Raw genomic sequence first — 22,545 nt, forward strand, 5'->3', positions numbered from 1 at the left:
ACCTACGTTTCTATGAAAATGTAAGGGTTTGTTTTTTTTGCGGCCCACCTAAAATTAAACCTTCTTTATGTGGCCTGTGCTAGACTTTGAGTTTGACATGCTTGCCATAAATAGTTACTCTAACCAAAAACAGTGTTTTATGAAAAAAACACTGTTACTTTAAATTTTTCTGGATTTTTATTTTAATTGCATGGCATAGACTACACCCTCCTACCCACTTCCATCATTAGCAGCACAGCCATTCATACGCACCAACTACTCATGCATTCAAATCAGCCTCATTCATTTGCAGGAGGTGTGCTGTGTTAATAAGTGGTTAATAAGTCATTGAACTAGTTATTTGCCAAACTCTTATTGACGAAATTACTCTAGAAAGCTGCAGACTATATATTCTGGTAACATTGTATTATATTATTACAATTATTTTAGATGCACTTTACAAAAGAGGGCTATTTAAATCTTTCTCGAGTTTTATTGAGAATTAGAAAAAAAAAATGCACTAAATGTTTTGCCTCAACTTGTACTTCTAATTGAATTCGTTTTTATATTCTCACTCAGCGTTCATGGAAAAAAAAAACAAGTAGACATGATGTTTTTTGATCTACCTATAATAAAAATGAAATATCCATTAAATATGTCTAGATAAAACGTATTCATAGCTAAAAATAAATGTGCTAAAGTACACACAGCACCTGTAGGTGGTCTCAATGGTCGCTTATTCTGTAAATTCGGACAGTTAAGGGGATTCTAGCCATTAGATATTACAGAAAGAACAATTAAGATAATTTTAAATGAAGAGATCGTGGATCTAAGCAAGCTTCGAAAATAGGTCTAAAAATTTCAATTCAAAGAAAACAGCATCAAATAGTGCAAATTTCCCTTAAACAAAGTACTATTTACGCCCAACAAAAACTAGAAAAGCAGGTTTTTGGCTCCCACTGAAGTTAGTCTTAATCCTAACGCATTAAAGCTGACTGTCTCAAAATCTTCACTCCCATAACATTTCATTTTAACAGAAACATTTGTATACATCAGTGAAGTAGCTGATAGTATTGATAGTTATCACACTGAACGGGCTATTTCTAGGCTCTAGAATAATTATAGGTATTGACAGATATATCTAAGTATATATATATATATATATTATTTTTTTTCACATGTATAAATGGTTGTCTTGTGATATTGGCAAAATGGACATTGGACATAAAATTGGGGCTTTAATAGCAGAACTGATTTCCTGTATGGGTTCACTCTGTGTCCAAGTCAGTATGGTAAATGTGAATTTTGTAACGGGGGGGTTGAATTAATACATGCATAAAATGTTTTGCTGGATTTGCAGTGAGAGTACCAATATAGGTAAAAAAAATCTCCCCCTATACTCGAATGCATATACTTTTGTGTTTTGTTATAAGTTTGGAAGACAGTCTAGTCTGCTTGTTTATAGCCCAAACTTTTGTCAAAGACATGGCACGGATTTACAAAGGTGGGTCTATGTAAAAACCAAACAGCCAGTGCAATAGCCTTGATTCTTTAAATCCTTTTTCCCCCAAAGGTACGTGACGATGGACGTGGCTCCATTAATAGGAATTTTATCCTGAAACTCTTGTGAAATAAGAGGCAAAATTTTACAAATTAAGTGTGGCTGCCACACCCTGTAACCAACTGTATTCTGAAGGAGAAGAAAAAACTATTCTAATCTAAAATATTTGACTTTCTTTAAACAAGCCATTTAAACATTTACAGATGTAGCACAACCCAAAGGTTTTACAGAGGTCTATAGAATTTAGAGAATTAAGAGACCCCCCATCAGGAGTCATGAGAACTTCATGAGTGAAAAATCAAACATAATGCATTTTTGCATATATGAATTAATCTTTAACACTATATCATTTTCAGCCAAACTTCGATAGCAATTTGGTTTGACGCACTTATTTGCACTGTTCATGAAGCCCAGACAATTCTCATACAACTTAAATCATTTTATAATTTCCCCTCTAAAACACTTCTCTACTGTAAGCTAATTCAACATTTCTAAAAAGTCTCCTCATATTATTATTATTATTATTATTTTATTATTTATATAGCGCCAGCAAATTCCATAGCGCTGTACAATGTCATATCTTCATAAATACTATTTATTAACTTGGCAAAAGAACAGAACTTCTTACTCACGGTGGACAAAACAAAATGGGCAAACTTATACTTTTGCAAGGTAAATCAATAGTCATTTTGTAGATGTCATAGCACAGGGGTGTCCAAACTTTTTTCAAAAAGGGCCAGATTTGATTAAGTGAACATGTGTGGGCCGATCATTTTGCCTGACATTCTTTGAACCATTAAAATTAAATGCAAATTAACAATTTTATGCAAAGTTTATTGCAAACTGCATACTTTTCATTTCATCTCTTTGTTCTATCCCTTCATTTGGTCTCTCTTTATTCTGTCTCTCTTTATTCTGTCTCTCTTTATTCTGTCCCTTCTCTCTTTATTCTGTCCCTTCTCTCTTTATTCTGTCCCTTCTCTCTTTATTCTGTCCCTTCTCTCTTTATTCTGTCCCTTCTCTCTTTATTCTGTCCCTTCTCTCTTTATTCTGTCCCTTCTCTCTTTATTCTGTCCCTTCTCTCTTTATTCTGTCCCTTCTCTCTTTATTCTGTCCCTTCTCTCTTTATTCTGTCCCTTCTCTCTTTATTCTGTCCCTCTTCATTCTGTCCCTCTTCATTCTGTCCCTCTTCATTCTGTCCCTCTTCATTCTGTCCCTCTTCATTCTGTCCCTCTTCATTCTGTCCCTCTTCATTCTGTCCCTCTTCATTCTGTCCCTCTTCATTCTGTCGCTCCAGGGAGAAGGAACCAAATCCCGTGACGTCAACGTCCAAGAGATCCTGCAACGTCCAAGAAATCACGTGAACACAGACTGAGGACGAGCAGTGACTGCATGTCTGTCTGCATTCTCGCGATCTCTTGGCCCCCAGAGAATCCCTGCGCGCCGCTCAGGACCGCGGCGTTCAGGGGTCCTGAGGGGCGCTAGATTAGCCAAATTACCTGTGGAGCCTTATAAAACCGCAACGCGGGCCGCAATTGGTTTGCGGGCCGGATTTTGGATATGACTGTCATAACAACTTGCTGACCTTACTGTATAACATTGCACATTGTTGCCACTTACTGTGACTACAATTAATGCTAAATGCTTCTTGTTATATTATATCCCTACCTTAACTCCATCTAGATTATAAAGATGTGGACAACGCTCTCCTCAGTATGGGAAAAGGAAAAGAACATCCCCTAATGGAAAAAAAGGGGGCATTCCATTTTGGGTGCAGGGAAAAGAGTATCACCATGTAGGAAAAGGGAAGAGAGTATCCACATATGGGAAAAGGAAAGAAGGCATTCACTTATGGGTGCAGGGAAGAGTGTATCCCTATATAGGAAAGGGAAGAAGATATCCCCATATGTGAAAAGGAAAAAGGGTTTCCTAATATGGGAAAAGGGAAGAGAGCCTCCCAACATGGGAAAAGGAAAAAAGTATACACAAAAGGGAAAAGGAAGAAGAGTATACCTATATGCGAAAAGGAAAAAGAGACTATACCTATATGGGAAAAGGAAAAAGAATAAAGAATAAACCCATATGGCAAAAGGGAAAAAAAAGAGTATACCCATATGTGAAAAGGAAAAAGGGTTTCCTAATATGGGAAAAGGAAAAAGAGTATACCTATATGTGAAATGGATTGAGAGTATGCCCATATGGGAAAAGGAAAAAGAGTATACCTATTTGTGAAATGGATTGAGAGTATGCCCATATGGGAAAAGGTAAAAGAGACTATACCTATATGTGAAAATGATTGAGAGTATACCTATATGGGAAAAGGAAAAAGAATAAAGAATATACCCATATGGGAAAAGGGAAAAGAATATACCCATATGGGAAAAGGATAAAAAGAGTATACCCATATGGAAAAAGGAAAAAGAATATACCCATATAGGAAAAGGAAAAAAAGAGTATACCCATATGGGAAAAGGGAAAAGAATATACCCATATGGGAAAAGGAAAAAGAGTATACCTATATGTGAAAATGAATGAGTATCCTCATATGGGAAAAGGGAAGTCAGCTTCCTGATGTAGAAAAGGGGAGTAAGTTTGCGACAGAAAAGGAACGAATACTTCAGAGAGAGAGAAGAGGGGATTGCTTCCCAGTGAGTGATATAAAGATAAACTATTTTTTGGATTTATGTTAGCTTTTGAGCTTTAAAGGTGGAGTAGTGGGTAACCCATCCAGCAAGTGTTATCAGCTTTTAGTTTTGAGGACACATAGGGGGCGTATTTACACATCTATTTTTAGTCCAATATAATGCAGCTTCTGGAAAAGAGGGACCTTAGGATAGAAAAGTGGGGCAGGGAGATTTGGGCAAAAAATAGGAACTGTCCCTCCTTAACAGGGTCATTTTGGAAGCCCTTTTTCTGAAAATGTATTTAGTTTTTCACAAACTCAACATGGCAATGAACAAATTAAACAAAAACAAAGGATAAAGGGACATTTCCAAATTACTTGGTGGGAATGCAGCTCCAGGAATAAATCACTGCATTTACACAGTAGCTGCAGTACAAGAACAAGGGAGAGCAAATTGGGGAATTAAAAAAAAAAAAAAAATTGGCACAGTTTCATAGAATTATTTGTCATTTGAAAGGAACAATCTCCATTTTTCATCTTCATTGGGGAGATGAAGTGGCACAATGCCAAGAGACTGAAGTAACAATCCTTACAAGTCGAGGAGATTTGGGAAGGGAGGTGGGACAGAAAGACATGAGAGAGGGAGGAATGTAATATCGAAATAAGAAAACATCAATATATTTTATGTCAGAAAAGAAGCATTTTCTTATGTAACTTATTTTTTACATTCTCCTAGTTTAGCAACTTTAACACTTCGTGTCAATCAAATGGATTAACTCCCAGGACAATAATGGTGACCATATTCTTCTCCTAATTTTATTACCCATCACTTATGTTATATCTGATATATTGCATTGCTTTTGGTCAAAGATTCTTAACCTTTTCTTCACAGAGGGCCAAACTACGTACATGGATTTTGCTTGGAGGCCAATTTCACAAATGGAAAATAACCTTCATGACCCATTCTTGAATCGTAATAGAATAATAATAGAGCAATAATAATCACTTGCCTTTTCCAAACATTGGGAACCCTATAAAATAGCATGGGACTCAAATTTGTGCCCTGACCCAGCGGTTAAGAAACTGCTTTACTTTATAATTTATTTAGCTTTTTTTGTTTGTTTTGTATTCGTGTGAAGCAATATTGGATACATATTTGCAGCTCAGGTAACTGAATATCGCATTATCAGATACCCAACACCATATTTAAATACATACCAAGGTAAAAAAAATAATAATATGATTTTAACAAGCGATATTAACAAGCAATAATTTACAGTAAACAAGTAAAAAAAGATAAACATTAACACATGTAAAAAAGGTTAGCCATTGAAGGCTTAGTTAATTACAAAAATATTTGTGGCTGGTAAAATCAGGAATCTGATAACAATATTAACTAATATTAAATGTGTGTAGTGTGTGTTATGATGCTCAGTGTTTTGTGTAAATACACATTGTACAGAAATCATACAATAAAAATAACTACTCAAAGCACAGGGAGGTTGGGGGAAGGGGTAAAGGTTACAAATAGCTCAGTGTTTACATATCGCAGTAATTCAGTTTTCACTGAATACAATTCTTGGCAGATTTCACTGGAGAGATTCTAGTTTGTAATTAATCTGTTAAATAATCTGTGATTTATAAACAACATTAAGTGGATGGCACCCAGCTACTTACAGTGCTGGTGCACACTAGATACGTAGAGTCATTAAGTGTTAATGTTACTACAGATCTAATGAAAAAAGTTAAATGACAACACATTTGACGAGGGAAACAAACTCCAAGCCTTAAGCTACGTGACAAAGATTTGTTACACATTACGTGCAGCTCAATCTGACCGATATTATTATGTAATATGATGGGAATAAAATTAATTCTTCCCCAACACAAAAGCAAGACAACAGGCAAGTCATCTCTAGTTGCAATCTCCCATAACTTGAGGCTCCAGGTTTCAATGGGCCAATACCGATAGAGAGTGTTTGTATGTGTGTGTAAAATATATGAGGATATCCTACTTCCTTAACATCCTTGTTCAGTTCCTTCTTTAGTGACATCCATTCAAATCCCTTCTACAACCCCCCACTAGAAAGGCTCGAAACTCAAATCCCTTTCAAACCCAAAGCTACAGGAAATATTTTTTATTTTCTGTTTTTAGTTCATTATTGAAAAACACATATTTTAATATTTGTGAAATTGGTCATTCTGAAATGACTACAAGCAGTGAGAAAAAAATATATATATTTTTTAAAGCACTAATTGTGTAATCTTAGGACTTGTAGCAAAACACCTTTTTACTAATTTTAAAATTGTTGTCACTTGGAAGGTAAATTAGTAAGGGTAGAATCTGACAAAACATGCAATTTATAGGATAATTTCAACCAGGAGCATTCACTAAAAATTATCTAATTGCCGGGGGCAGAGCCTGATCACCTAGCTGAACGGACGTGGGTGAGCCGAGCTCCGGTCCGATGGGTCGAAAAACTGTTAAATCGGCGAATAAACAGCCCAAAAACACACCGGGGTACACCACCCATGCCGGGGGTGCCCAGGTGAATCGAGGGACACATTTCTGGAGCCAGTCGGGGCCGGGGGCACGAAACCCCCCACGAGACCCCTTACGCGACCTCATTGATCTCCTTCCCCCCCCCTTTGGACCGGTGGGGGTAATCCCCGGTCCCCACTGGCTACACGGACCAGGACTGTTGGTGAGACGCACAATTACACAGCCCGCAGGAGCACAAGACCGTCAAGGCATAACCAAAATGGCCCCCAAGCAAGGGCCAAAATCGAAAACTACGAGCACCCAGTCACCTTCACATCCCCTGATGGCTCTGGACTGGCTTTGTAAGAGCTTCTGGGTGACGCTATGCGAGCGAGGAATGGCCTACCACCAGGCAGTGAAAGCGGTAGCCTCCTGGATCAGACCCGTTACCCGACACCGCCATTATGAGCACCCACCTCGGGCACCCAGGACGGCCGTCTGGCGATGCAGACGCCAACGATCGACAAGGCGGGAAACGGCGCCATGCCAGTTGAACGCATGCACCCGCTCCCACCTACAAAGGAGCATGTGCACCAAGCTAAACCTACCTGCTAGCAACTCATCAGACCCAAGAACCTCTGACCAGAGCGGCACGAAGCAACCTCTCCAGGATCGCGCTGCACAACCCCAAGAGGCCGCACAGGAAAAAGCCTCGCTGAATACCACTAGAGCGGGAATCAAGCCCAAGGACCCCATAGACGGGGCCAGCGGTGCCAGCAATCGAGACATTCCCACACTGGGCATAGGCTGAAGTGCCTTTCATCCTGCCCCACAGCTCACAGACCTCGAACTGATCCATGTGGGCGCATCCCCTCAGATGCTACCAGATAAAGCCAGAACACCCTGATATCTATTCGGGTTTGTAGCCCAAGTATCACTGAACTTTATCTATGGCTGGGGGGGACTTTTTGCCAATGTTATGGTTTACTATGCCGTTGACTTTAAACACATGCAGACACTGAGCTTACCTAAGCAACTAGCTTACAATATCACAGCAGTTCCTACCCATTGATTATAATATTATCTTTTTGTTCATAATCGTTGCCAGTGGTTTCACAATCTGTTGTATTTTGCGCTCTTTCACAATATAAAACGTGCACTGTGTTTCATGTCACACTATGGACACACATTTAGCATACAATGCACTGCACAGCCTTGTTTATATTAGGAATGTACATTTCAGGGTTTCCTTCTTTGTCACTCCTCTGAATACTCCTACCTGACGTGTGCATCTTGTTAAATCATTTAAACTAAACGAGAACCTAAGCTGTCGAAATATTGATCTCATTAATCTAAAAATGTGCTTTGACAAACGAATGCCACGACTTGTACTGCAAATGTCTACCAATTTTTCTTGATGTCGCTGTTGTGGCGCACCAAGGCTTTTTGTTACTTTTGTGCACAACAAAAATAAAGAATACAAAAAAAAAATAAAAAAAATAAAAAAATATCTAATTGCCAACAGAGCATGCATGTTGACATTTACGCTTATTAATTACCGTATATACTCGAGTATAAGCCGAGTTTTTCAGCCCATTTTTTGGGCTGAAAAACCCCAACTCGGCTTATACTCGAGTCACTGTCTGTATTATGGCAATTTGCATTGCCATAATACAGACCGGGGGAGAGGGGGGCTGGCAGAGCTGTACTTACCTGTTCTGCAGCTCCTGTCAGCTCTCTCCTCCTCCGCGCCGTCCGTTCAGCACCTCGGTCAGCTCCCAGTGTAAGTCTTGCGAGAGCCGCGGCTCTCGCGAGACTTACAGTGTGAGCTGATAGAAGGAGCTGCACGGACGGCGCAGAGGAGGAGAGAGCTGACAGGAGCTGCAGAACAGGTAAGTACAGCTCTGCCAGCCCCCCTCTCCCCCCCACTGAACTGCCACTGGACCACCAGGGAAGGAGAGCCCCCTCACTGCCATATATCAAGCAGGGAGGGGGGACGAAAAAAAAAAATATATAAATAAAATAAAAAAATAATAATAAAAAAAATAAAAAAAATTAATAACAAAAAAAGGGGTATAAGGACCACTATGGGAGGGAGGGGGGGGGGTAAGGACCACTATTGGAGGGAGGGGGGTATAAGGACCACTATGGGAGGGAGGGGGGGTATAAGGACCACTATGGGAGGGGGTGGGATAAGGACCACTATGGATGGGAGGGGGGTATAAGGACCACTATGGGAGGGAGGGGGGGGGGTATATGGACCACTATGGGAGGGATGGGGGGGGGATAAGGAACACTATGGGAGGGAGAAGGGGGATACGGACCACTATGGGAGGGGGAAGGATAAGGACCACTATGGGAGGGGAGGGGAGGGTAAGGACCACTAGGGGAGGGGAGGGTAAGGACCACTAGGGGAGGGGAGGGTAAGGACCACTAGGGGAGGGGTGAGTCAGGACCACTGGGGGGGGGGTGAAGGAACACGGGGGTGGGGAGGTAAGGACCACTGAGGGAGGAGGAGGGGAAGTCAGGACATATGGGGGGGGGGGGGAGGGGGCGGCAAAAATTTTTTTGCCTACGGCGGCAAATATCCTTGCACCGGCCCTGCACACACTGCATTCACACACTGCATTCATACACACACACACTGCACTCATACACACACGCTGCACTCATACACACACGCTGCACTCATACACACACACATACGCACACACTGCATTCATTATACACACACTGTAAATAAATATTCAATTAATATATTTTTTTTAGGATCTAATTTTATTTAGAAATTTACCAGTAGCTGCTGCATTTCCCACCCTAGTCTTATACTCGAGTCAATAAGTTTTCCCAGTTTTTTTGGATAAAATTAGGGGCCTCGGCTTATATTCGGGTCGGCTTATACTCGAGTATATACGGTAAATGATTAACAATTGTGTGGATCAGAAAGCACGGTGAAATTCAAATTTATAGACACATTTAGATAGACAAACACATAACTAGGAGTAACTAACAAAATTACAAAAATAGAGATTTTTACTTAAATTGGAACATTAAAGTCATTTCAGTTGTGCTTAATGTATACTCATTATTAATCAATTTATTTACAGTAACACTATTAATAGCTGGTTCCGAAGAAATACTGTAGGTGTAATACAGCTGAATAAGTGCAAATGAGCAAACATACAAACCGCACTGTCTAGGTTAATGGATACAATCAAACATCCAATAATTAGATCAAATTTGGGAAGAATTCCAGGAACCTGCACAAAATTAATGTGTGTTAAAGTGGCTCTGTCACCGCAATATTGTTTCTGGCTATTCTGACGTGAAAATAAAATCTTTATGAAGATTAACGGTGCTGAAATAGACAAAGTAGGATCTACTCTGTCTTATGATCCAGCCAGAACTATACAATGCTCATCAATAGCGAACAGCTGTGGGATACAGGTATCTCCCCATGCACTGCGAGTTATGGAGGATCCCACCGTATAATAAAACTACAGCCGTGTTATAGGCTCCGGGCTCATGAAATACCAGGAGCAGAAGAAGGAAGATGGCGGTATATTTCCCTACAGAGTAGATCCTACTTTGTCTATTTCAACACCGTTAATCTTCATAAAGATTTTATTTTCATGAAATAGCCAGAAACAATATTGCGGTGACAGAGCCACTTTAACACACATTAATTTTGTGCAGGTTCCTGGAATTCTTCCCAAATTTGATCTAATTATTGGATGTTTGATTGTATCCATTAACCTAGACAGTGCGGTTTGTATGTTTGCTCATTTGCAAGAATTAATTCTATGTGCATTTGCACTTATTCAGCTGTATTACACCTACAGTATTTCTTTCGGAACCAGCTATTAATATGTCACCTTTGTGGGTCTATTTAAAGGTGATATGGCCTCTTTAAATGTAGCTAACCTGATAACCTCATCTGATATGCATGTTACAGCTGGGACAGTGGAGACAGTAGGGGGGGGGAGGGGGAATGTGAATAATATAATATCGTTGTTACATTTGATACTAGCTTTCTGAGAAAAACAAAAAAATAGATGGATATTCGATGTCCCTTGAAGGATTTGATTCAGTGCGCATGGGGAGTATTTCGGCAGAGTGGACAACTCCATATTAATGGTTCCTGTCTCCACAGTAAAAAATATTCAGCAGTTTGGTATTCAAATGACCAGCAGTACAGAAATTGATTATGTTTAACTGATGGGCTAATCAATCAAATCTGGCATGTTGAGAGCCAATGGTCCCGGTTAATCTCCAATATTTCTCAATATAAATGTGTGGTTTTCATCCTAGCATTTTAGATCTAAAGCACTTTTCAGAGTATGGATGACGTGAACTACAGGCCTACAAATCAGATTAAATGCTTTAAATATATACTTTAAAAAATAGCCAAGTCATTAACACAGGACGTATCAATATCTGTCTACGTATGATCTAGTGAGATTTAGTTTTACGGAACAAGGAGAACCTTTTAATCAATTCCTTGGTGAGTCCTAAGGAACAATTCACAGCTTTCCACAAGTAATTCCAGAAACTAAGCAACAGTCATCTGAATTCTGTGTCAGCAACCTTTGAAAGAGGCCGTTCCAGTCTTAGTACATGAGTTAAGCGTGATTAACAGGTTTGTCAAATGCAGTATTGTCAAGGCAGTATTATTAAGTTCTGTAGATCCTGGGTATGGTGTATAAATATGTATGTCTGCATCTAATTTGTTTAGCATGATAAGTGTGTCTCATTACTGACAGAACTAACTGATCACAGGAATCATGGTCATATGAATCCAAGGTACACTGACAGAAAGGGTAGCGTAGATGGAGGAAGAAAGGAAACAGGAAGCAGAAATTAAAGGGAATAAAGGAAAGGAAATGAGGCTTAATGCAGGCGAGATAAGAGCAAGGACTAACATATTGAGAAAGAAAGTTAGGCAACGGTGATTAACAGACAGAATGAAAAGTAGAATGTACCAAACAACAACACTCACAAAAAGCTATGCAACACGTAGATACATTGTACAGCGCTACGGAATGTGATGGCGCTATATAAATAATAAAATAATAATACACCTAGAAATATAATGAAGATACATTACTGAAAAGAAAAACAACCAGAATTTCAGAATATAAATTTTTACTACAAGCAAAAATACATAAATAACTAGACTTTAACAGTTGTTTTTCAGTGTTTTCCAGCTCAAGTGTAATTTTTTACAAAATCATCTCAAATTCTCTAAAGCATACAGGAAATGCAGAGCTGAGATAAACATCTGTTTATATTAGAAAACAAGTACTACAGATCCCCCATGCACAATGCTTGCTGAATCCATCCTCTGAATGAGGCCATAAGGACTATGCTCTATGTTAGAGGGATCATAAAACAATCAACACCGGTCACGTCTACACTGAAGATGATCAAAACTTGCATTAGTTCAGACAGATTTCCAATATGTAAAAATATTGTACCCCAACATTTCTAATGGCTTTTGCTATATGTAATATATAAAATGGAAAACAAAATACTTTCAATGGCAACTTGTACACAAAATGTCCAACCACCAACTCTACGGGATCACAAATAATATTGTGCCGCTTATCAAAGTTCTTAGGCTAACTTCAGCAACAGGTCAATTAATCTGCTTTGGGAAGAGAAAAAAAAAACATGAGTATTGTTTACATTGAATAGTGGTGAATGGACAACCATTAAATTACCTACTAAGCCCGCAATGAATACTTTTCTAACAACCTACTTCGTACCCCTACTTTTACCCTTTGTGTCACTATACCCCCACTCCATCTAGAATGTAAGCTCATTGAGCAGGGCCCTCCACCTCTCTGTTCCTGTACGTCCAATTGTCTGGTTAAAATTACATGTCTGTTAGTCCACCCATTGTACAGAGCTACGGAATGTGATGGCGCTATATAAATAATAAAATAATAATAATAATAATTAAAGACAAAACGGAGGTACTGAAAAAATATAGCAAAAGATATGCAGGTTGTAGTAGCACAACTTGGTATGAGTGAATTTACTAAACAATAAAAATGTCGAGGAGTAAAAAAATTCAAGGACATTGATGAAACCTAAAACTGATATTATTTGGAGTTTTCAACTCATTGTGAATCAACCCATAATGTTTAACCCCTTAAGGACCAAACTTCTGGAATAAAAGGGAATCATGACGTGTCACACACGTCATGTGTCCTTAAGGGGTTAACTGAAATAGGTGACCAAATACACTATTTACTAATGAGTAAGCAGTTGGGTGGTACTTAGGAGGACTGAGGTAAAGGTATCATGAACATGAACTGCCTACAGAATGTACTGTAATAGTAACTATTTTTAACTACTAACATCAACATGTTTCGCAATAGCCAGAAAAAAAATGGCTGATAGACAGGTATTACAAAATTCTAAAAAGTTAAAAAAAAACTGTGAAACTGAAATTGACTGTGTGTAGTAGCAAACACAAAAACCACAAAATCAATTACAATAATGCCTTGTGACTTAATAAATATATAAAAATGTTTTACTATAAAGCAAGCTGCCATTTAACTTTATATATAGTTCATCATTTTAAGAAAATAATAAATCTTTAAAGACAGATAATCCAATTTTTGAAACGGAGTTCAGCGAAACAGGACATGATCGCATTTCAGAAACAAAATTACATAGAATTACGCCAGTTAATGAATCCAAATGTGCATAATCCTGAACACAACACAAAAAAATAGCATTTTCGCTTTTATACTAAACGCAAATAGTTTCATTCCCTAAACACAAAGAATAATGGAAATCAAACTGCAAAAGTTAGATGAAAAACTGATTATTATGAAAAATACTTCAAACCAGCTATATTGACAGCTTGGATATTCTGGGTTTAGTAAATTACTTTGACATAAAGAGACTACTTAAAATGAACACACCCTAGCGAAGCCAATTTGAGTCAGACAATAATATATATATATATTTTTTATCTCCCCATAGTATGGGGGCCATACTATAGACAAAAAGGCAACATTTGCTAGTGTGTTTATAGCTATTCAAGTACCTCTGCTTGGCAAACCGTAATGGACTTTTTCACTATGGCAATTAAAGAAGAATTGTTACTTCCCATGAGTTAAGATTATACAAATCTTATAGGCATTTGTTGCAGGAATGTGAAATGCGTTGGTGGGGAACTAGCAGAGAGCTGGAATGGTTGGTGTCATGCTGACGTTAACATGTTTGGGTTCTGGTTAGCTCAATATTTTCTCTGGTATGATATGTGAGCCATGGCTTGAGAAAGATACATAAGGTATCGAAATGTTACCCTTTTCAGGTTTGGTGATACATACACCACCATAAAACAACACTTCCGTGTGCTGAGAATTACGTAGATTGATGTTTTAGTAGTGGGGTTTTTGCAGAACAGGGACCTGGTCATGCAGCAACTAGCCCTAACATTTGTTATACCTTTGAGTGCCATATACCATTACTCTGTTACAGTAGATTGTCATATTGGCTTTGGCAACCACTCAATATTGCTAGACTGACTTGGTGTTACACAAGGTATATGGCTTTTCTCTGACTGCAGACTATATAATTGAAAACTCCCAATAAACATTAATTTAAAAAAAAAATTGTATTTGTGAGTTGTCATAAAATAAAATAGATATCTACACCTCTATATTAGCTCCCCGTCAGTCAATATTATGAGGCCTGGCCTTTGTACCTGACAGCACAGAGAGAACATACAGAGAAGAGGAGAAATGAAACAATGTTCCTATCACTCCTCCTCCTTTGCAATATGTGTCTGAACTGAGTTGGATTGTGATGTAATTTGCTAAATCTTTCATATACAAGAACATGAAGAAAGACATGAAGAAAGTTTAACACAAATTATAGGTGACTTTCAATGGTTTATTCAATTGTGAAATTTCCAGGGAAGCAATAACCAAATTATTAAATATGAAATGTAATTTTGTAATAAAGAGTAGCACACCATGTCCAGTCCAGCCATATGTGTTATGAGGAAAGCCAGTGATTTACATGGTCAAAATGTGTGCGGTATGCTGGCCTAATTGCTACCAAATGCAGTTAATAGATTTGGTTTTAATTGGAATAATTGTGAAACAATTTCTAAAAATGTATCCAGTTTTTCTGCACAGACAATATTGAACTAATTTCATTTTAAGGTTTTCCAGTTTCAAATATCCAGAGGTGAAAGTATAATTATATTAAACAACTAATAATAATAATAATTATATTAATGGAAGCCTTGGGTATAGTGATACTTTGTGCCTTTGTGTGATTGGCGTGTGTAGGTAAAATATTAAAGTCATAAATAAGGCAATATAATCTAAACACTGCCTAAAAGCAGCCTCGTTACTTGCGCTTATAACAAACACCAGGACCCTTAAAGACAAACCTAAGGGTTTCTTAGCTGTTCATGTACAAAGGCCAAATGCCTGGAGTGGAATGCTCACATGGAAACTTCGGCTATTTACCCTCACACATTCTTAAACCTTGCCACACAGCTGACAGCTATTTTCCCAATCAGACTTCAATGGGTCAGTCCTACTGAGGGTCATTTGAAGAATGTCGGAGGGCCCAGTTATATAGTTTTGAAGGAGGCTCAATGTTCGTCGGCTACAATAGGTAGAACATCAATTATGCATCTTAACGAGAAATATCATTTTGTAATTTATTAACCTATTAGTTAAGACGGCTTATTTTATTTAAAAAATAAATACAAAAATATATATATATTTTTTTAAAGTGACAGCAATATAAATTTAAAGTCATAGATTGTAGATTATAGAAACTGATAACAGGAACACTCCAAATACCATAACCACTACAACAGGCCTACAAGAGCATGACCATGGACTTGGCACATGCTTCTAGGGAAGGGCAGAAGAGAAATAGAATGCCCAAAATCTTATGTTGTAAGAACAATCCCTTCTATTTCTCCAATAGGCAAAGACACAGTAGGTCACTATAGGACACTTGTTTAAAGGATTCTAAATTCTGTAATTCAAGATAACAATTTTGAGAGGACAAATGTCCTTTCAGTGAATTCACCTGCTTGTTGAATATTTCATTCCAAAATCAGGGACATTAAACCGGCACTAGATTCCTATTGAGAAACTTCTGAGTATGTTGACATATCACTGAATTGCAATTAAATTCATGAGACAAAATGAAAATTATTTAATCCATTTAGCACAGGACTGTTTGCAACTTGCAGAAATGGGTGGAGTTTTCATACACATAATGCTATTTTCAGTCATGCACTTCCCATCTTATTGCGCAACCAATAGATTATCTATGGAATATTCATTGGAACAGCCGTAGACCCAATGGACTACGTAGGCTTTTTGTTGTTCTAGTCTGGTCAAAGGTATGCGTCCCCTCTGCCCTCACACAAATATCAACCAGCCATTCCCCAAACACCACCATTATTTTTACATATATAAATCCAAATACATACACAGCGCGCAGCAGAACTATATTTTATTAAGTAAACAGCTGCCTAAAAGAGACAACTGTAAAGGAAAAAAGATCCTTATTTGCTTTGCAACAAAGCCACCCTGAATGCGGTTTTGTACTATCAAACATGTTGAGATTACGTTAGTGACGGCATATCCAGACAGATTAGGTTTTCTGTTGCTGAAGATCTGAATAATGAAGAACATAATGGCACCAAGAAGTGACAAGTTCATATAAGACTATCTACTTTTTCCACAACAATGCAAAAAATACAAATTCATCAAAAGTGACAATGACACTTTAACAAGGAGCTGATAGTTGCTTTTAAAAACTACATCCACTCTCCTGAAAAGGCTTTCCACTAGATGTTGGAAGACTCCAGCAGGGATTTGATTCCAAAAGCATTAATGAGGTGTTGAGCTTAGGATATTTTGCACTGCAGTCAAGAATCCCACACAGGACCCCAAATAAAACAATTATGGAAATTGTTTTGTGAATAGGTGGCATGGTAATGATGTTCTTTCACACACAACACTGGGAACACAGATACATGTACATTGCAATTGTATGATTTACCACAATAATGCCCTCCATTGGAAGTAGTGTAGCTCAACCACGACCAAAAAAAACAAACAAAAATATGTCAGATCAGAACTTGGCATTATGACGCCAGGTAAATTGCGTTAACTTAGCAACCATCAAACGAGCTGCCAGATGGTGCACAGTGATTCATCACTCTAGAGAAAGCTTTTTCCACTCTTCCACGGTCCAGTGGAGATTACCTTTATGTCACTCCACATAACGATTGCCTTGTGCATGTTGATCTTAGGTTTGTGTGCAAATGCTCAGTAATTAAAACTGATTTCATAAAGCTTCCGGTGAACAGCAATTCTGCTGACAATGCTTCCAGAGACAGCTTGGAACTCAACAGTGAGAATTTCTAAAGACAACCAATGTGCATTCACTGGCCCAGTTTGATAGATTAGGTAGTCACTTGCTGGCTCCTAGATAATTTTACTCCACAAGAACACTTGCATTTGACCAGAGCTGAACTAGCAGGGATGAAATCTGACTAATTGACTTGTTGGGAAAATGGTGTTTTATTAAAGAGCTATGATTAAATGGTATCTTTCACTGTAGCTATAACTTATGCTCTTTTGAAATACCATAAAATGTATAGATTTGGAGAAAAAATCTATTTAAAAATTGTTTTTTCACCCAAGTGCCAGTCAATTCTTCAGCCTACAATCTATGCCCAAGAGCGGTCCTTCTACACCACACACACAGAAACCACAGCACGTGCACGGTGGTTGCTTTGGTAACACACTAGCTGATGCTGATAGCGCTGGCTAAGGAGTACAGGAATGGAATGACTCAAGTCACTCGGCTCAGGCACCGCCACGCTGGCAATGAAGCCAGTGTGTCAGCGTCACAGAGGAGGCTTGCTCTGCTTAGGAAGACGACACCAAGCATGGAAAATGAAAGATAACTGCATGCGGAGCGAAGGGTGGACTAGAGGTGGGTGTGACAAAAGAGTGATGCCCACAAAGCTTACAACATGGCGGCGCTGAAACGGAGGTAACGTGAGTATATCTCAAAACTTTGCATTGAAAGCATCATGTACCTCTGTGATATATGATGTATTCAATGTGTTTTCAGCATATTAAGGTTAAGTTGAAAATCACATGACAGCTTCACTTTAACGTCCCGAGGATATGCAGCATGATCCGCCCTACTTCCAATGTTGTCTATAGAAACTACATTGTATTAATATACTGGACAGCAACTACAGTGCCTAATATAGCCAAAAACCATTAACCATGTGCTATATAAAAAAATAAAATGTATGCTATGTGTAAGACCTTCAGTAATTGTTTTGTAACTTACAAGTTCCCCTTTTTTTATTAATACCAGGTGAAACACCTATACATGATCTGGCAAGTAACAGAGCAGCTACCAGGTGTAACGTTTAAACAGGCAATGTTGCGGAAAGCGTTTAGCCAGTAACGGATTGGTTAGTCTCCTAAAGTGCAGACTGTAAATGTTGATGACTGTATCTGTCCATTAACGGAGTAGTTTGTGTTCCTAAAGTGCAGACTGCTAACAGTGCTGGATGTGTGAATAATAGAGAAGCAAGTGTTCCTAAAATGTATACAGTACAGCTGAAAGTGTCTGGCCTATAGAACGGAATAGCAATGTTGCTGGATGTGTCTGACTAGTAAGAAGAGGCTAGTGATCTCTAAAGAATAGATTGGTCACATTGCGGACTGTGTCTGACTAGTAAGAAAAGATAACGGTTTTCCAGATAAGGAGAATAGACTGGTAATGTTGATGGATGTGTCTGACCATTAACAAAGAGGTTAGTGATCTCTAGCGAATAGATTGGTTATATTGTGGACTGTGTCTGACTAGTAAATAGAGGTTAGAGATCTCTAGAGAATAGACTGGTAATGTTGTGTACTGTGTCTGACTAGTAAGTAGAGGTTAGTAATTATCTAGAGAATGTCTGGATATAGTGTGGACTGTGTCTGACAAGTAAGAAACGGTTAGTGATCTCCAGAGGATAGACTGGTTACATTGTGTACTGTGTCTGACTAGTAAGTAGAGGTTAGTGATCTCTAGAGAATAGTCTGGTTATATTGTGGACTGTGTCTGACTAGTAACAAAGAGGTTAGTGATCTCTAGAGAATAGTCTGGTAATGTTCTGGATGTGTCTGACCAGGAACAAAGAGTTTAGTAATTACTAAAGAATAGACTGGTTATATTGTGTACTGTGTCTGACTAGTAATGAAGAGGTTAGTGACCTCTAAAGAATAGACTGGTTATATTGTGTACTGTGTCTGACTAGTAACAAAGAGGTTAGTGATCTTTAGCGAATAGACTGGTTATATTGTGGACTGTGTCTGACTAGTAAGTAGAGGTTAGTAATCTCTAAAGAATAGACTGGTTATATTGTGGACTGTGTCTGACTAGTAAGTAGAGGTTAGTGATCTCTAAAGAATAGACTGGTTATATTGTGGACTGTGTCTGACTAGTAACAAAGAGGTTAGTGATCTCTAAAGAATAGACTGGTTATATTCTGGACTGCATCTGACTAGTAAGTAGAGGTTAGTGATCTCTACATAATAGACTGGTTATATTGTGGACTGTGGTTGTTTTCAAGCCCATCAAATGTGTAGATTCTCATGAATTCCTCGTAGTTGGAGTAGTGGACATTACATGCAAGAAATGAAAGATAGCATAGTATAGCACTGTTGAAAAAGTATAAATCAGCTTTAATGGTTGCACTTACAGCATAAAAGATGTAAAAAGGCCCATCAGTACAATTCTGTTATCCAGTCAATACAGAGAACGAAGTCCTTGTAGAGATCTCAGGCAAGCAAACAGTATAAAATCAAATAAAAATGTATAAAATCAAATAAAAAGTTCCAGCAAATAACTCGCTATGACTAGTAACTGTGTCTGACTAGTAACAAAGAGGTTAGTGATCTCTAAAGAATAGACTGGTTATATTGTGGACTGCGTCTGACTAGTAAGTAGAGGTTAGTGATCTCTAAAGAATAGACTGGTTATGTTGCTGGATGTGGCTGACCAGTAATGAAGAGGTTTCTTGCTCCTACAGTGTAGACTTGTAAAGTTGCTTAATATGTCTGGCCAGTAACAAGGTTTACCGCACCCACCCAGCTTCAAATGAACACACAGAATTAACACAAGAAGGCAGCATTCAGCAGTCTTTTACACAGAAACTCACATGGTGGTTTTTTATTTCCAGAAAATGTATGTTTATTTATTTGCATTATCCATAGCTAGGTCAGTATGAAATAATTCATCAGAGAGATTCCTTTGTTACCTTAACTGTTCGCCAATGATCAGAATCTCTGTCATCTGCTCCAGTTCATTCGCTTTCTTCAGCACTGACATGCTAATTGTCTCCATTCCTAAAATCAGATCAAACAAATCGCGGATTAAAAAACACTCCTCACAACCCTCATTCGCACCACTTTAAATAATCACCGAAACCAACTCATCTTTAATGCAACACCGAGAATATTTTAGAGAAAAAAAAAATGACTAATTACAATAATCCATGTTTTATTCAATCTATTTTCAAGGGGCACCATATTCCACATAGTTCTCACCACAAAATGAGTACAATACCAACCCAAAAATAATCAATACACTAATTTCAATGACCATTATTTATAGTCCAGCAATAAAAGTGTCACACAAATCATTCGATATAACCAACATCTATAAATCCAGGAGCTGTGTGCTGTTGGGTCCTGTGGTTGGCTGGTAATAGGTGTTGCAGTCCAGGCTATACCATATCCTTACATATTAAAAAGTATACATTTAGATGTCCATCCTATCACACACAGCCATACTCTCCTGCAGGGCTTTGTTAGAAGCCAATTCGTAGCAGCTTCGCAACTAATTCGCTGAAATAAAGATAAATCCTACAGAATAAAATTGTGATCTTATAATTCCAAGCAATTACAAAACATACACAAAGAAAGACAGTTGTGCTGCTTTCCATGTAAAAATAAAACTATACCAAATACTTAACTGGAGATAGTTATTGGTCCTTGATGTTAGGCTGTAAAATGTGTCCAATGCTCAAATGATTACTAAAGATTTCTTGCAATCAGGTTTTTTAGGAGAAATCTTCCAGGGAGAGAGGGGCAGAGTAAATGCACATTGAGCAGAGACAGGAGAACTGTGATTAAATGCCCTGTGTGCACAAAGAGCCTTGCAGTGCTCTTGCTCAGGGCTATATGATGTCAGCTGCCAAGGACTGAACTTTGAGATTTGCCAAACACTAGTGTGTGATGGAACAAGACAGATGTGAGCGTTCTTGAAAATGTAAACAAGAGCAAGGCTAATGAGGAGAGAGAGAAGGAAAGAAAGAGAAATAATAAAGGAAGCTCACTTCCTCCAGGAGATGGCTCTTGTCACTTTCCCACTAGTGATGATACTGTTGTAGCTTTGTTGTGGTTTTAATAAATCTCACAGCCAGTGAGGGAGCCTTGCAGGTGCTGACAGAAAGGGTTACTAAGTTGCAATAGTGAGAATTGCTCACCAGCTGGTGCAGGTCTCCTTGGGTGCTGCAGAGAGGGACGGTCTGTGCTGTCTGTCTGCTGGCTGGCTGGCTGTCTCTCATTGAGCAGGATACAATGTCACAAGGTGGGGGATGGATACAACGTATAGCAGCTCCCAGTAAAACGTGTCTCTCTCAATACACAGTCAATGAAATTCCGTTTTTTGTTGTGGGCTAGGCTGGGACACTACCCCTCCTCCCTCTGCCAGAGCTGGGGACCAGCAGGGAGGGGGGAAGGAGAGCCTGAGAACCTACGGTGGCTGGGAAGGCACAAAGTTCGACACATCTAAACACAGACACGTTTTCTGTTACCCTGAGGTGACATTGGTGACACTTTGAAACATGAATGCATAGGTATTATGATAATGTTAGGTTACAGAAAGCACCTCAAATAATCCCTCCAAATTATTTATAATAGGACAGTATAGAATACTGCACAATCAGGGAAAATCAATGCAAACTGGAGGAAAAGGCGATTTATTTTTAAATTATAATTTTAATATAATAAAAAAAAAAAAAAACACAGGCATTTGTCCTTTATGCCAATGGATTCTGTTAAATTATTGGTGCTTACTATCCCCATTGTACAGCTCTACGGAATCTGATGGCGCTATATAAATAATAAAATAATAATAAAAATAATATATATATCCGCCTACCATAGATTGTAAGTTCACTTGTACAGAACCTTCCTCACCTCTTTCTCTAGTTGCAGAAGGCGGTGGTATATGTTGGCGCTATATAAATACTAATAATATTGTTGATTGAAGTTAATTAACTCGGTCTGTATTAATACCAATTGCTGGAACCAATAGTTTGATAAGTAAAACCCATTTGGCCTGGGTCAGCCTTTGCATCAACACAAGGTGCAAACTGGGTGAGGACACCATTGCACCTCCTCGAGCTGGTTAACACTAGGGAGTTTTGATATGTTTGGATCACAGAAATGACCATGATTGATATTTTCCGTTTTGCAACTAATATGCCCCACCGACCATATTGATGAGTCATTGGACGACTGAGCGAGAAATGTTTGTGTCGTGAGCTGCTGCTCACACCTCATTTCCCCAACGTATACTCGATATGGAGTTCAGAGTTTAACCCCTTCAGGACGGAGTCAATAGTGCACGTTCTGATCAAAACAAAACGTAAACAAAAACTAGAATTTGCGCTATATGTCTGTTCACCCGTAGTTCCCCTCTTTCATATTATATGCACCCACACTTATTATATATCATTTTGTTCAGGAGAAACAGGGCTTTAATTTATCATTAACTATTCATATATGGAACATAATTCATTATGAATAAAATGTA

The 22,545-nt window shown here is 38.4% G+C and overlaps 1 protein-coding gene across 1 annotated transcript in view; it reads right to left on the reverse strand.

Annotated features, from left to right (window-relative positions):
- Nucleotides 1-21,448, reverse strand: part of DEPTOR (DEP domain containing MTOR interacting protein) — a 76,348-nt gene extending 54,900 nt beyond the window's left edge. The window contains exons 1-2 of the mRNA XM_063451107.1: nucleotides 21,062-21,448; nucleotides 19,982-20,069 (exon numbers count right to left, since the gene is read on the reverse strand). Of these exons, the coding sequence (XP_063307177.1) occupies nucleotides 19,982-20,067 (86 nt within the window). The 5' untranslated portion in view covers nucleotides 20,068-20,069; nucleotides 21,062-21,448. The remainder of the gene's footprint in view (nucleotides 1-19,981; nucleotides 20,070-21,061) is intronic.
- Nucleotides 21,449-22,545: the final 1,097 nt, after the last annotated feature.

Source organism: Pelobates fuscus, chromosome 4 (assembly GCF_036172605.1).
Source record: "Pelobates fuscus isolate aPelFus1 chromosome 4, aPelFus1.pri, whole genome shotgun sequence".
In the NCBI taxonomy this organism is placed as follows: Eukaryota; Metazoa; Chordata; class Amphibia; order Anura; family Pelobatidae; genus Pelobates; species Pelobates fuscus.